The following is a 15,214-nucleotide window of genomic DNA, read 5'->3' as shown; positions in this document are numbered from 1 at the left end:
AAAAAAGCATTTTATTTTTCACTAAGAAGGGTTCGACAAATGCGCATATGAAACTAATTGGGTTCGGTACCTCCAACAAGGTCAAGAACCACTGAAATAGAGGTATTACCCTTGATACATTGTGTAAGCAATATTTCAATTGACCCACCCAACGTACCATTCACACTTAAGTCTATTTTTGCATGTTGTATTTAAGAAAAAAGCAAGACCAAGTAAAGACAATGATTTGATCACACTTTCACTTTAGAATATTTTTTTTCAGCATCGCACCACGTAATAAGAAAAGTGTCATTCTTCTCCAATACAGCAGATGACGCTACACGCACATCCAATATGCCCGCAAGCTGCTCGGGGGGAAAAAAAGCCGAAGAAGCGGCAACCTTCCGCCAGGCATGTGACGAGAGGCAGGTTACAAAATCGGAAAACTCCGAACACCTCAGTCCCGACTTCAACTTGCTTTTACGTCCCGGCCAATGGGGCTTGACAGGTTCTGCAGCCCGGACGGTTCCGATCAGTTCTGGGTGAGTTGGTGGTTTGTCATTGTTTTGAACGTATTCACCTTCTGTTTACCTCTCGTTGTCGGCTAGCTACCGGTCAGCAGCCGGTCGGCACATGCTAGCCGGCTGTAAACAAGCCTGCTGCTGTACGTAGCAATGGATGCCGAATAACCGGCTTAGCAACACCCCGACTGCCATTGTATTCAGTGTCAGTGTGTGCAACCTCTCATGTACTTTCATGCACGGGCGGTATAGCTCGGTTGGTAGAGTGGCCGTGCCAGTGTTGTAAGCACAATACCAATGGGCGCAATTTAATGTCAAATCAAAGTCAAATCAAATGTTTATTGGATTCATCACTATACAGCAGGGGTCTCAAACACGCGGCCCGCGGGCCAATTGGTTACTTTTAGACCTCCACCCCAGATCACACCTCAATCCAACCCACTTCTCCAAAGTGGGCTGGCTCAGGGTGGAGGACAGAGTAAAACAACTTGCACTGAGCCTAGTCTATAAAATCCGCTACACCTCCTTGATACCGAAGTACACGTCAAACCACAACACCAGGGGGAGCTCCACAAGCCACGTTAAACCCAGATTCCGATCTAACAAAGGTCTTAACTCATTCTCTTTCTATGCCACATCAATGTGGAATGCACTCCCAACAGGTATAAAAGTAAGTGCATCTCTAACCTCCTTCAAAACCGCTCTAAAACAACACCTCCAGGCAACTTCAACACTTTACTAATACCCTCCTCCATTCACATCCCATCTCCCCGGATTATAAACAACTCAAATGTACTTCTAATGTATATACTTGTTCTTATGCTATCTGAACTCACTATGTTCTCTGCTGGCTGTACATATCCTACTAAATAAGACCTACACTGTTTTAATGTCCACATTTCTCTGTTGATGCAATTGTTGATGACTGAAGTACTGATATCAACCAAAGCTCCTCATCCCAGCCCCCGGATTGTAAATAATGTAAATAATTCAATGTATATACTATGATGATTAACTTGTGTGATGACTGTATTATGTTGATAGTATATATTTGTACCATGAATTGATTAACGTGGACCCCGACTTAAACAAGTTGAAAAACTTTTTCGGGTGTTACCGTTTAGTGGTCAATTGTACCGAATATGTACTGAACTGTGCAATCTACTAATAAAAGTATCAATCAATCAATCAATCAATTGCGGCCCGCCAGACGTTATTTTGCGCCCCGCACCATAATATGAAAATTTAATGTTGGTGCGGCCCGCGATTTGTATATGAATGGCGCTTTACAGCGTCATACTTGTATACACTCGATTTTTCCGGGACACTACCAATTTTCAGTGCCTCTCCAGGGGTAATCATTCTCCCGAACTTCACCCAAACAACAATATTAAGGGGGTACCGGGAAGGCACTGCCTTTAGTGTCCTTTACAACCTGTACAAACAGCGTGACAGCCCAGCCACATGTTGAATTTGGCTTCTTTAGACGCAGTAAGCGACTGCAAGACATACTTGGTCAACAGCCATACAGGTCACACTGAGGGTGGCCAAATAAACAACTTTAACACTGTTACAAATATGCGCCACACTGTGAACCCACACCAAACAAGAATGACAAACACATTTTGGGAGAACATCCGCACCATAACACAACATATACACAACAGAACAAATACCCAGAATCTCATGCAGCCCTAACTCTTCCGGGCTACAATATACACCCTGTCCCCCCAACCCCACCCCCTATTGTAGCCTGGAAGAGTAAGAGCTGCATGGGATTCTGGGTATTTGTTCTGTTGTGTTAGTTTTGTTCTCCCAAAATGTGTTTGTCAATCTTGTTTGGTGTGGGTTCACAGTGTGGCACATATTTGTAACAGTGTTAAAGTTGTTTATACGGCCACTCTCAGTGTGACCTATGTGGCTGTTGATCAAGTATGTCTTTCAGTTACTTCCGTATGTCTGCAGAAGCCTCTTACAATATGTGACTGGACTGGCACACTGTATGGTGTAAAAGTGGATGAGGCGGCAGGTTGTAGAGGACGCTAAAGGCAGTGCCATCACGGCACACCCTTAATATTGCTGTCCAGGTGAAAACCGCGAGAATGATTTCCCCGGGAGGTTGTCGGGAGGGGCACTGATATTCAGGTGTTTCCCGGAAAGATCACGAGAGTTGGCAAGTATGTTGCTAGGGCGGGAAAGCCATTCAAAGAAGGTGAATTCATTAAAAAGTGCATGTTAGATTTTTTTAAGAAATCTTTTCTTGCGGCCCAGCCTCACCCAGTTTCTGCATCCAGTGGCCCCCAGGTAAATAGAGTTTGAGACCCCTGCTATACAGTGTACATCCACGGCTAAACTACTGACTAAACTACTACCACAACTTGGTTTACTATTTATAAAATATAATAATATAAGGTTACCTGGAACTTGAAATAGGCCACCCGGCCTGAATCCACACTTCCCTCGCCAAACACCTTCGTTTCCCAACCCTCACGCTTGGATAAATAGGCCTTGATGCCATCTACGCAGTGTTGGGAGACTGTTTTGCTTTTAGATCGCGTCCAAATTTGCAAAGTGCGCGAGATTGGTGAAATGCTTACAACACCAGCAAATTGAGGGTTCCAGGTTGGATCTCGGCTTCTGCCACTCTACTCACTGCCGTTGTGTCCTTGGGCAAGACACTTTAATAATAATAATGGATTAGATTTATATCACGCTTTTCTATTGTTAGATACTCAAAGCGCTCACAGAGAAGTGGGAACCCATCATTCATTCACACCTGGTGGTGGTAAGCTACATCTGTAGCCACAGCTGCCCTGGGGTAGACTGACGGAAGTGTGGCTGCCAGATGGCGCCTACGGCCCCTCCGACCACCACCAATCATTCATTCACCAGTGTGAGCGGCACTGGGGGCAAGGGTGAAGTGTCCTGCCCAAGGACACAACGGCAGCAATTTGGATGTCAATAAGTGGGAAGCGAACCTGCAACCCTCAGGTTTCTGGCAGAGCCACTCTACCCACTACGCCATGTCGCCACTTTACCCACCTGCTCCCCGTGCTACCCACGCTGGTTTAAATGTAATTTAGATATTGGGTCTCACTATGTAAAGCGCTTTGAGTCACTAGAGAAAAAGCGCTATATAAATATAATTCACTTCACATAATGCATGCGTTTGTCGTTTAAAAAGAAAGTACCTGCTCCATGCCTCTTTTGATACAACCTAAACAATACAGCAAAGGGGACCATTTGCTCATTTTTGATCGTCCCCCTCAGGGAACATTCTATACATCCAATTAAAATGAATCAATGAAGCAGTATGAAAGAGGATTGCCAGGGACATATTGAAAAGAGAAAGTTTGAATATTAAATGATTGAATAAGATAGATAGAACTTTATTGATTCCTTCAGGAGGGTTCTCTCAGGACAATAAAAATTCCAGCAGCAATGTTCAGAATTGAGATTGAATTTAAATAGTAAATATCCATCCACCCATTTTCTACCGCCTGTCCCTTTCGGGGTCGCGGTGGGTGCCGGAGCCTATCTCAGCGGCATTCAGGCGGAAGGCGGCTACACCCTGGACAAGTCGCCACCTCATCGCAGGGCCACCACAGGTAGACAGACAACATTCACACTCACATTTACACATTGATTGATTGAGCCTTGTATTAGTAGATTGCACAGTTCATTACATATTCCGTACAATTGACCACTAAATGGTAACACCCGAATAAGTTTTTCAACTTGTTTAAGTCGGGGTCCACGTTAATCAATTCATGGTAACACACTAGGGCAGGGGTCTCAGACACGGCAATTGCGGACCACGGGCCAATTGCGGGCCAAATTGTGGCCCGCGAGACGTTATTTTGCGGGCCCCACCTTAATATGAAAGTTTAATGTTAGTTTTGTGTGCGGAGCTGAAGGAATCTACCAATCACGGTGTGGTATATGTCTCTCCAGGGCGGAACATTGACGTCACTTGCGTGATGCAAGCAGGGAAACATTTTGCCGCTTTTCCACGTGACATGCATGCACTCTTCTTCCCTCGCTTGCTCTCTCTGTCGCTCTCTCGCTCTCTCTCTCGAGCTGTCTCCGTCACTGTGTGTGTGTGTGTGTGTGTGTGTGTGTGTGTGTGTGTGTGTGTGTGTGTGTGTGTGTGTGTGTGTGTGTGTGTGTGTGTGTGTGTGTGTGTGTGTGTGTGTGTGTGTGTGTGTGTGTCTCTCTCTCGCTCCCTCCCCCGGCGCCGCTGTAACAGTCCGGGCCGAAGGGCCGAGCTGTCCGGTAGCTTACGAAGCATTTTGCTGAAAGACCGAGCGACAATACAAAACTGGGGTACTGATACTCCGACAGTGAGTCGATCGCTGGGCGAATCGGACGTGCAACACATTAGTCGTGATGTTAGCCCGTTCGGGGCTAATTGTGCTACTGTAATTGTAAACTCTGGGGCTGCGAATCCTTGGGTGTCCCACGATTCGATTCAATATCTATTCTTGGGGTCGCAATTCAATTATGTATCGATTTTTTTCCGTTTCAACGCGATTCTCGATTCAAAAACGATATTTTTCCGATTCAAAACAATTCTGTATTCATTCAATACATAGGATTTCAGCAGGATCCACCCCATTCTGCTGACATACTGGCAGAGTAGTAGATTAAAAAAAAAAAAAAGGCTTTTATAATTGTAAAGGACAATGTTTTATCAACTGATTGCAATAATGTAAATTTGTTTTAACTATTAAACGAACCAAAAATATGACTTATTTTATCTTTGTGAAAACATTGGACACAGTGTGTTGTCAAGCTTATGAGATGCGATGCAAGTGTAAGCCACTGTGACACTATTGTTCTTTTTTTTTTATATATAAATGTCTAATGATAATGTCAATGAGGGATTTTTAATCACTGCTATGCTGAAATTATAACTAATATTGATACTGTTGTTGATAATATTTATTTTTGTTTCACGACTTTTGGTTTGTTCTGTGTCGTGTTTGTGTCTCCTTTCAATTGCTCTGTTTATTGCAGTTCTGAGTGTTGCTGGGTCAGGTTTGGTTTTGGAATTGGATTGCATTGTTTTGGTATTGCTGTGTATTGTTTTGTTGGATTGATAAAAAAAAAATCGATTTAAAAAAAAAAAAAGAAAAAAAAGAGAGAATCGATTCTGAATCGTACAACGTGAGAATCGCGATTCGTATTGGAATCGATTTTTTCCCACACCCCTAGTAAACTCCATAGCGTGCTCATAACCACATTCTAGCTGCTGACATGGGACATACAACTTTCACCAGGGCTACCGCGCATGCTCGTCACCACTGTTGCATGCTGGGTAGTGTAGTTCTTATATTATAATTATTGATTACTTCTCCTGAATGAATCAATAAAGTACTATCTATCTATAACATCACAGTAAGTATGTGTATAAATTGTTGCTGACTGGAGAAATCGAATTATTTTTGTTGTTACTTACGAATGATTCATTTACTTAATTCTCATTTTGTTCATTTAGATTTTGATTTTATTTTGTGTTGAAAATAAATATAAAGACATTTAAAAAATATTTTTTAGAAATCGTTTCTCGCGGCCCAGCTTCCCCCAGACTCTGCATCCAGTGGCCCTGAGGGAAATTGAGTTTGAGACCCCTGCACTCGGGCCAAATTAGAGTGGCCAATCAACTTATCCCCAGGTGCATGTCTTTGGAGGTGGGTGGAAGCCAGAGTACCCGGAGGGAACCCACGCAGTCACGGGGAGAACATGCAAACTCCACACAGAAAGATCCCGAACGCAGGATCGAATCTAGGACCTTCGTATTGTGAGGCAGACGCACTAAACCCTGTACCACCGTGCTGCAAAAAATAAATAATGGGGGTATAAATGGAAACAAAATAGAAAAATATTACAATAAAAATAAAACGCAACAATGAGAATGAAAATATAACAGTAAAATAAGAATATAACAAGAGAAACCAGGCAGTAGTGACAATGTTATGAAAAAGTATTGTACTGTTATTGTTTTGCATCAACTGTCATCCTAGTACCCCCACTCCCCTCCCAGAGAGGAGTTGTACAGTCTGATGGCGTGTGGGATAAAGGAGTTTTTTAGTCTATTAGTCATGCACTTGGGATGAAGCAGTCTAGCACTGAACAGGCTCCTCTGGCCACTGATAAGGGTATGCAGAGGGTGATTGGCATCATCCAGGATGCTCACAAGTTTTTCCACAGTCCTCTTCTCTGCCACCGTCACCAGTGGGTCCAGTTTTATTCCCATCGTAAAAACTGGCCCGCCTGATCAGTTTCTCTAGTCTGGGGCTGTCCTTAGATGTACTGCTCCCCCAGCACACTACGATGTAGTACAGAAAACTGGCAACCACAGACTGGTAGTACGTCCACAATAGTTTTTTTTACAGATGTTGAAGGAGCGCATGCCTCCTCAGGAAGTACAGCCTGTTTTGTCAAGATATCAAACCATGGAGAGTTTCAAAAACGCATATTTGGGGTTAAAACCTTCTCCATCTACACATGTTTAGTTTCAAAGCTGTAAATGTCTACACACAAATGCACATACACATGCTGTCATTTGCATTTTGTCCTATCAGAAGCCTGAAAAAAAGCAGCAACACCCGAGTTGAGTTGAGTTTGTGTTTATTTCGAACAAGCATGCATACAACATGATACATCATCACACATGCATGCATACAACATGATACATGATTGATCAATGTTTACATATATAGCCCTAAATCACGAGTGTCTCAAAGGGCTGCACAAGCCACAACGACATCCTCGGCTTAGATCCCACTCAGGGCAAGAAAAAACTCAACCCAATGGGATGACAATGAGAAACCTTGCAGGAGACATCACAATTTCCAGTTCCTCTATTCAACGTGTTCCATAAGGAGTTCGAAGAAGCAGAGCTTATTTAATCCTATCCCTTTTCCTTTACAGTACATAGCAGTTGCTAAAACTTGTGTCCACTTCCTGTTCTCGATTTATTTACAATATACTCCATAAGTAATAACATTAAATATAAATAAATAATAATTTGCTAAATAAGATTATCTAAAAAAAAAATGGATGGATGGTTCTTCTTCTTTGTACTTTGTAAACACTTTAAGTTTTAAGTGTTTCTTGAAGTGGATTATATTATTACATTATTTGATTTCTTTGCTTAATCCATTCCATAATGTCTGCATGTAACCAATCAGATAGTTGTGTGGGTGAGACAATGCTGGGTGCTGCAGAGACGTACTGACAGAGGTGGTACGAAGCGCAGCAGCTTGTTAAAACTTTTTAGTTTAGCACCAAATGATAATATAAATACATTTAATAAAGTCAAATACAAATAATTCAACAAGAGACGTATCCTACAGTTCTCTTTTGTAAAGTAAATCTGAACAGCCGATATGGAAATCTACATCAACTAGATGATTTGCCTAAAAAGCTCGATAGGACAAAAAAAATGTGTGTGTGTGTGTACATGTGTGTGTGTGTGTATATATATATATATATATATATATATATATATATATATATATATATATATATATATATATATATATATATATATATATATATATATATATATAATACTTTAGTTTAGGCGGTGGCTCTTTGTTGTTAAGGCGACCGCCTTAACAAAGTGCTGCAGGACACCCTGATACATGTCTACAGTATACATTGCTTAATATATATCCTATATATGAGGGGTCGGCAACCTTTACCACTCAAAGAGCCATTTTGACCCGTTTCACAAATTAAATAAAACAATGGGAGGCACAAAACTCTTTTGAAATTTAAAATGAATAACACTGTCTAATCCCCGTCTCATCCCCACAATTCCCCCCTCTGTCTTCCTTTTTTCTCTTTCTATCCCCTCCTGCTCCGGCCCAGCTGCACCAAATGATAATATAAATACATTTAATAAAGTAACATGTAAATAAGGCAACAAGAGAAGTATCCTACACTTCTCTTTTGTAAAATAAATCTGAACAGTCGATATGGGCATCTACATCAACTATATGATTTGCCTGAGAAGCTGGACAGGACAAAAAAATAAAAAATAAAATGAAATAACACTGCATATAAACAAACTATTATGGGTTACATTTATGAAATCAATGACCGACTGCAGAGAAAATGAAAAACAATTTCTGCATGCAACAAAACGTTTTTAACTCCGAAAAAGACGTCGGGTTGAAGGTTCAGTAAAATACTTAATGTCTGTTTACGTCCTCATTGTAGTAATGAAAAAACAAAACGCCAAACTTAAATTATCCACGGCAGAGAACCAAAAATGCCGTCCTCTCTCTCTCTGTGTGCCGTCATCCTTTTACTGCATGGCGCCGTGCAGTCAGCTGCCAACCTGAATAATAAAATGTCTATTTCACTGAACAATAAAAAAATGTCAATATATGCAAAATTATAGGAAATACAAATGTCTCCACATCGGTGCTGTATGACGTCACCCTTATCTTCACACAGGATTGTAAACTCTCATTTGTTTTTAATAAAGTTCATGTTGGAGAACGCCTGCTCACATACATATGTGGATCCAAAGATCGACAGGACTCCCAAGTGCATACTTTCTCATGTTCACATAAAAGTCAGGGATAGCATTCCAAGTTTCGCACACAAGTTTGTCTGGTTTGGGGAGGTTTTCAATATCACACCATTTGTGATTCTGAGCAAGAACGTCCTTCTGGCGTGAAACATCTTCAAGATCTGCTGTCAGGCGCTTTAACTTGGACACCCACATGTCTTTGTCGGCGTCAGGACAGAGACGTGCATGGCGCGTCCCTTGATGTGCGCGGCCGTGGGCGCGTCCCGAGGTTTGACAAGCAGAGCACAAGGATGACGGCGCTGGCAATGACAAGCTGAGCCGCATCAGAGTGATCAAAGAGCCGCCTCCGGAGCCGCTGGTTGCCGACCCCTGTTATATATATATATATATATATATATATATACATATACACACACACATTCTAGACACACAGTTCCTGAAATAAAGTTCAAACAAAAGGGTATAATCCAATGAATAACTTTACTGATAGATTTGAGCAGGATGACGAACACCTTTTACGACTCCCAAAAAAACATAGCAACCAGGCTAGCAACGCACCTCCTTTACAGCAGCTGTCGCAACGTTCTTAAATCAACCGCAGGACATACATGTCTTTTCTTTTCATGTCTTTGAAAATAACAAGATCACTTTGCATCAATAATCAATCCATACAATAATCAAGAGGTATTCAATCTGCTCAGAACAATAAAACAACAGCAGCATCTAAGCACAACATTTTAGTATCTGTTTCCCCCTTTTTTTTATTTTTTTATTTTTCAAGTTCACAGAGTCAGTGTGTCCACAGGTTTTATCAGTGTGCCAGAGCGTGTGTACAGTCCATCTTTTGCAGGAGGTGGATGGGCATTGAGTATTGGTGAAACTGTGTCAGTAGTAATGACAGGGGAAGGCTGCTGTGTAGCAGTGTCTTGTAGCTGTCCATCTGGAGGTAGAGTTGGTGTGTCTCCAGTTGGTTCAGGAACATGTTGCAGGTGACGACGGTTGCACCTCAGTGTCATCCCCTGTTGAGTCTCGATGATGTATGATCTTGGAGTTGCGCAGTCAGCAGTGATGACAGCGGGTGTTCCCCAGGCGTCCCAGTTTGCCGCGGACAGGATCACCAGGTCTCAGCGACGGCAGGGGCTTTGCTCCATGTCGGAGGTTGAAGTAGAACGCGTGTTTCTCCTTCTCCTTTGCATCTTTGCTCCTGACGGTTTTCAGGTTGGGCCATCGAGGAAGTAGGTTTTTCACAAGTGTTGGAAGTGTTGTTTTTATCTTCCTGCCCATAAGCAGTTCAGCTGGGCTTGCACCAGTGGAAGTGCAGGGTGTAGATCGGTAGCACATGAGGGCGAGTAGAGGATCTTTTTGTTTTAGTATAGTCTTTGCGATTTGGACTCATCTCTCTGCATGTCTGTTTCCTTGTGGATGATGGGGACTTGAGGTAATGTGCTCAAAGTCGTACTCTCTTGCAAACTCTCGGAACTCCTTACGTGAACCGGGGCCCATTGTCAGAAATTACTTGGTCTGGGCAACCGAATCTGGCAAATACTGCTTTTAGCTTTAACTCTACCCGTGAGGCAGTGGTTGTAGGCATGTGAAGTATCTCGAGGAACCTGGAGAAGTAGTCTGACACGACAAGGTAAGTATGTTTTTTATGATCACATATGTCAATTGCAATTCTCTTCCGGGGCCGGTCAGGCAGAGGGGTCAAGATGAGGGGCTCTTTGCGCTGTGTGGGTCTCATCTCATGACAAACCTGAGAGGTCTGGATTTTCTGCTTGATTTCAGCTGAGATGCCAGGCCACCACACCGAAGTGTTAGCCCGCTCTCTGCATTTTGACAGTCCCTGATGTCCATCATGGATTCGATCCAGGACATCTGCTCTTATAGGGCTTGGGATTATCATGCGACATCCTCTAGTGATGATTCTGTTGTACTCCGACAGTTCACTCCTTATAGGGTAATAGTCTCTGATGGCTAGTGGAACATCAGCCACATAGTCCGGCCATCCTAACTGGACACATTTAAGCACCATCTGCAAGTTGCTGTCAGCTGCTGTGGCTGCTCGTATGGTCCCAAGCTTTTGCGGTGTTGCTGGCATGTTGTCAACAACGGCTGCAATATAACATTCCACATCCAAGTGAATGTCGGTTACCTCTGTCATGTTCTGGAGTGGACTACGCGACAGAGTGTCTGCTACAGTCAAGGTCTTTCCTGGTGCATATTCAGCGGTTGGCTTGAATCTCATTAGTCTCATTAACAGTCTCTGTCACCGTATCGGAACATTATCCGAATCCTTCTTGTTCATTAGTAGCACCAAGGGCTTGTGATCAGTGACTAGCCGAAAGTTCTCAAGGCCGACAAGGTACTTTTCAAACCTTTCACATGCCCAGACGCTTGCCAGGCACTCCTTTTCGATCTGGGCGTATCTGGGTCCCGCCTCAGACAGACGACGTGAGCAATAAGCGACTGGTTTCCAGTCTCCATCGTGTACTTGCAGCAGCACTCCGCCAATGCCGTAGCTACTAGCATCAGCCGACACTGTTGTAGGTAAATTCACGTCGTAGAACTTTAGAACTGGAGAAGTAGACAGGATGTCCTTGATTCGCTGGAACGCCTCCTGCTGTGCATGGTCCCACATCCATTCGGTTTGGGATCTCAACAGTTCATAAAATGGCTGGCCTACCATTGATTGATTTTGGATATTTTCCCAGGAACGTGAACATTCCAAGGACATGTCTGACTTCCTGTACGTTCTGTGGTGGTGGTAGCTCTTTGATGGCTTTGACTTTATTGAGGTCCGGTTTCACACCTGTTTTGTCGATAACCTGGCCAAGGAAGTTAAGCTGCTTCTGTCTGAACACACATTTGTCTCTGTTTAGCTTTAGGCTAGCTGACTTGACTCTCTCAAGCACCTTTGTTAGATGCTGGTCGTGCTGTTCTGGAGTGTTTCCATACACCAGGATGTCATCCATGTAAACAGCTACTCCATCCAAGCCATTCAGAGTCTCGGCCATTTTCCGTTGAAAGATTTCTGGAGCATTCGTGATGCCGAATGGGAGCCGCTTAAAAGAGTATCTCCCGAAGGGTGTAATGAATGTGGTTAACTTACTGCTTTCAGGATTTAGGGGTATCTGCCAAAACCCTGAGGCAGCGTCCAGTGATGTAAACATTGAAGACCTACTCAGCTTTGCAGTTATTTCGTCAGCAGTTGGAAGGACGTACCTTTCTCTCCTTACAGAATCGTTTAGCCTCTTCAGGTCCACGCAGATGCGCACGTTGTTGTTTTTCCTTGCAACTGGCACCATCGGTGCACACCAGTCTGTAGGCTCAGTCATCTTTTTAATGACAGCATTTTTCTCCATACGCAGTAGCTCCTCTTTGACCTTCTGTATGAGAGGCAGTGGTACCCTGCAGGCTGTATAGACTGCATATGGCTCAGCATTATCCTTCAACAGTATTTTGATTGGGTCTGTTTTTAGAGTTCCATGTTCTCCATATGCACTGTGCACTTCAATGCGCTTCACCAGCCCCATTGCACATGCAGTGTCTCTGCCTAGCAGGTTGTTTGCAGTTAAGCTGCGGATGACATACACTGGGAATGAGTAGTGCTTCTGTTTGTACTTTGCATTAGCTTGAAACTTGCCCACACATATCAGCTGACCCCCAGGACGGCTCATTGGTGGAATATTTGACTGCACCAGTTGCTGCTTAGGGCATAACATGTTGAATGTCTCTTCTTCCATGATATTCAGATCTGCCCCAGTATCAATTTTAAATTTAACTGGTGTCACTCCAATCTCAATCTGTACAGTCCACTTGTCAATATTTATGCTTGTATTGGTGACGGCGCCTAAAAAGTATGGAGTCTGTGAGACAGGCTCTGTCTCTGTTACTTCTCTGACTGTCTTTGTATGACATTTAATCTCCCAGTGACCCACCTTTTTGCATTTGTGGCATGTCGATTTCAGGGCTGGACACCTTTCATGGTTTTTATGCTGTATTTATATATCACTGATGAAATATTAACATTGCAACACATGCCAATACGGCCGGTTTAGTGGACTAAATTGCAATTTTAAATTTCCCGCTGAGTTTATTGTTGAAAACGTCGCTTTACGTCACGGACTGTCAGGAAATATTAGCTCAGCACCAGTTACGGCTAAAAGTCGTCTCTTTTCATCGCATAATTACACAGTAATTTGGACATCTGTGTTGCTGAATCTTTTGCTATTTGTGCAGTTAATAATGGAGACTATAAAGAACAATGCTGTTGGTGGAAAGCGGTGTATTGCAGCTGTCTTTAGTACCGAGACACAGCCGGTGTTTCTTTGTTTTTAATACAGAGCGGTCAAGCGAACATGTTTCTCTACGTCAACCAGCATGTTTTTTGATAGGAAAATTGTGATATATATCTCACCGGAGACATCATTGGATTATTCGTCCTCCTGCAGTAACTGTTTAAAAGGCTCCTCGGCTTCTCTCTGAGACACTGCTTGTTCACCGCAGCCATCCGACTTCAAGGTATGTCTTTACAATCTCACTAAAACACTATTAAAACAATAAGCAGATAAGGGATCTTCCAGAATTATCCTAGTAAATGTGTCTAATTACATCTGAAACGCTCACACTGCCGCCGCCCGGAGCTGTCGCTTTTTGTTTTATTTTATTTTTTTCTAGTCCTTCGCTATCAATATCATCATCCACAAATCTTTCATCCTCGCTCAAATTAATGGGGAAATGGTCGTTTTCTCGGTCCGAATAGCTCTTGCTGCTGGAGGCTTCCATTAAAAACAATGTGAGTACGTGAGGAGCCCTCAACCTTGGGACGTCATCGTCTGCAACTTCCGGTAAAGGCAAGGCTTTTTTATCAGCACCAAAAGTTGCGAACTTTATCATCGATGTTCTCTACTAAATCCTTTCAGCAAAAATATGGCAATATCGTGAAATGATCAAGTATGACTTTTAAATAAGAAAATCTCATTTCAGTAGGCCTTTAAATGTTTTTTTAGAGAGATGAGCTGAGATGACAGGCTTACCAAAAAGTACCCATTTTATTTATGGTATTATAAATAATATCATTTATATTCATTAAATGTTTTTGATTTTATAAATAACATATTAAAACGATTACTATTTGAATGAATGGATCAACACATTTAAACTCATTTGGTATAAAATCATTTATACTGTAGACTGTTTTTTTTTTTCTGACACTTTCAATTACTACTACATCTGTGTCTCAGAATGACAATATCATTTGAAATTGGCAAGGCGCTACCACACATAAGGAGAAGTTAATTTAAAAGAACACTTGTTAAAAATTTGGACTGGCAAACAAAAAATGATATGCACACATGTTAAAATGTCAGCCTTTTGCAATGCTAATTAATGCTGTGAATTGTAATCCAAATGAATGGGAAAAGTACCTGAATCAATGATGCAAACATAAACAATGTAGTTGGTAATCATCCACTGTAATTAGTTACACATTCACAAAAACATCCGATACCACATGGTTTCCCGTGGAACGGCATTCTCTTTGTGGTGGTGGGGTGTGTGGCCAGGGCATTGTCAATATGAAGTCATCATATAATTTGCATAATCTGCTATGATGCATATGTATATATATTTTTTAAAAAGCCAAAAAATAGCTTGGAATTATATGATGTTCCTTCTGACTCATTAAATATTAGGGGTGTATATCATTTGTAGATACCGCGGTATTTCGTCTTTAAAGTCTTCACAATAACACTGTGACGCCTTACGGTATCAAACAAAAACCTGATTTGTAGTTTTTTCCGGCGCTTTAGCGTTGGCCAAGTCTGAAAATAAACTACATCCCCCCAGAATCCCCTGCGCATCGCGGGGTGCCAAGGGGGGGACGGAAGTCAAGTGTGTTTGTAGTGGATGAGGAATTTAGTTTTTTGTACATTTCCTATAAAATGTCATCAGAATCTATCCATAACTATTTGAGTTATGTTGCTAACAAACAAACAAACCCTGGCGAAAACTAACCTCTTTGGCGGAGGTAAGAAAGTGTGCGTTTTGCAAAGCAATACGTGCCACTTTGTGTCTGGAGCGTTTCCAAGGCGAGACATAGCCAGCTGGTCACGAGGTAATTGCCAAACAAAAATGTTCAACACGGGAAATACGAGGAAACTGA

At 42.3% G+C, this 15,214-nt stretch overlaps 1 protein-coding gene across 2 annotated transcripts in view; it reads left to right on the top strand.

The window, feature by feature from the left end:
• The first annotated feature begins 357 nt into the window (after positions 1–357).
• The window catches only part of abcc1 (ATP binding cassette subfamily C member 1 (ABCC1 blood group)), a 93,300-nt gene continuing 78,443 nt past the window's right edge, over positions 358–15,214 (top strand). For both annotated transcript variants that reach the window (XM_061884215.1, XM_061884214.1), the window contains exon 1: positions 358–521. In XM_061884215.1, the coding sequence (XP_061740199.1) occupies positions 474–521 (48 nt within the window). In that variant the 5' untranslated portion in view covers positions 358–473. The remainder of the gene's footprint in view (positions 522–15,214) is intronic.

This window comes from Nerophis ophidion, linkage group LG23 (genome assembly GCF_033978795.1).
Source record: "Nerophis ophidion isolate RoL-2023_Sa linkage group LG23, RoL_Noph_v1.0, whole genome shotgun sequence".
Taxonomy (NCBI): Eukaryota; Metazoa; Chordata; class Actinopteri; order Syngnathiformes; family Syngnathidae; genus Nerophis; species Nerophis ophidion.
The sequence above is the reverse complement of the archived record's forward strand: the minus strand, read 5'-3'. Positions and strand labels throughout refer to the sequence as shown.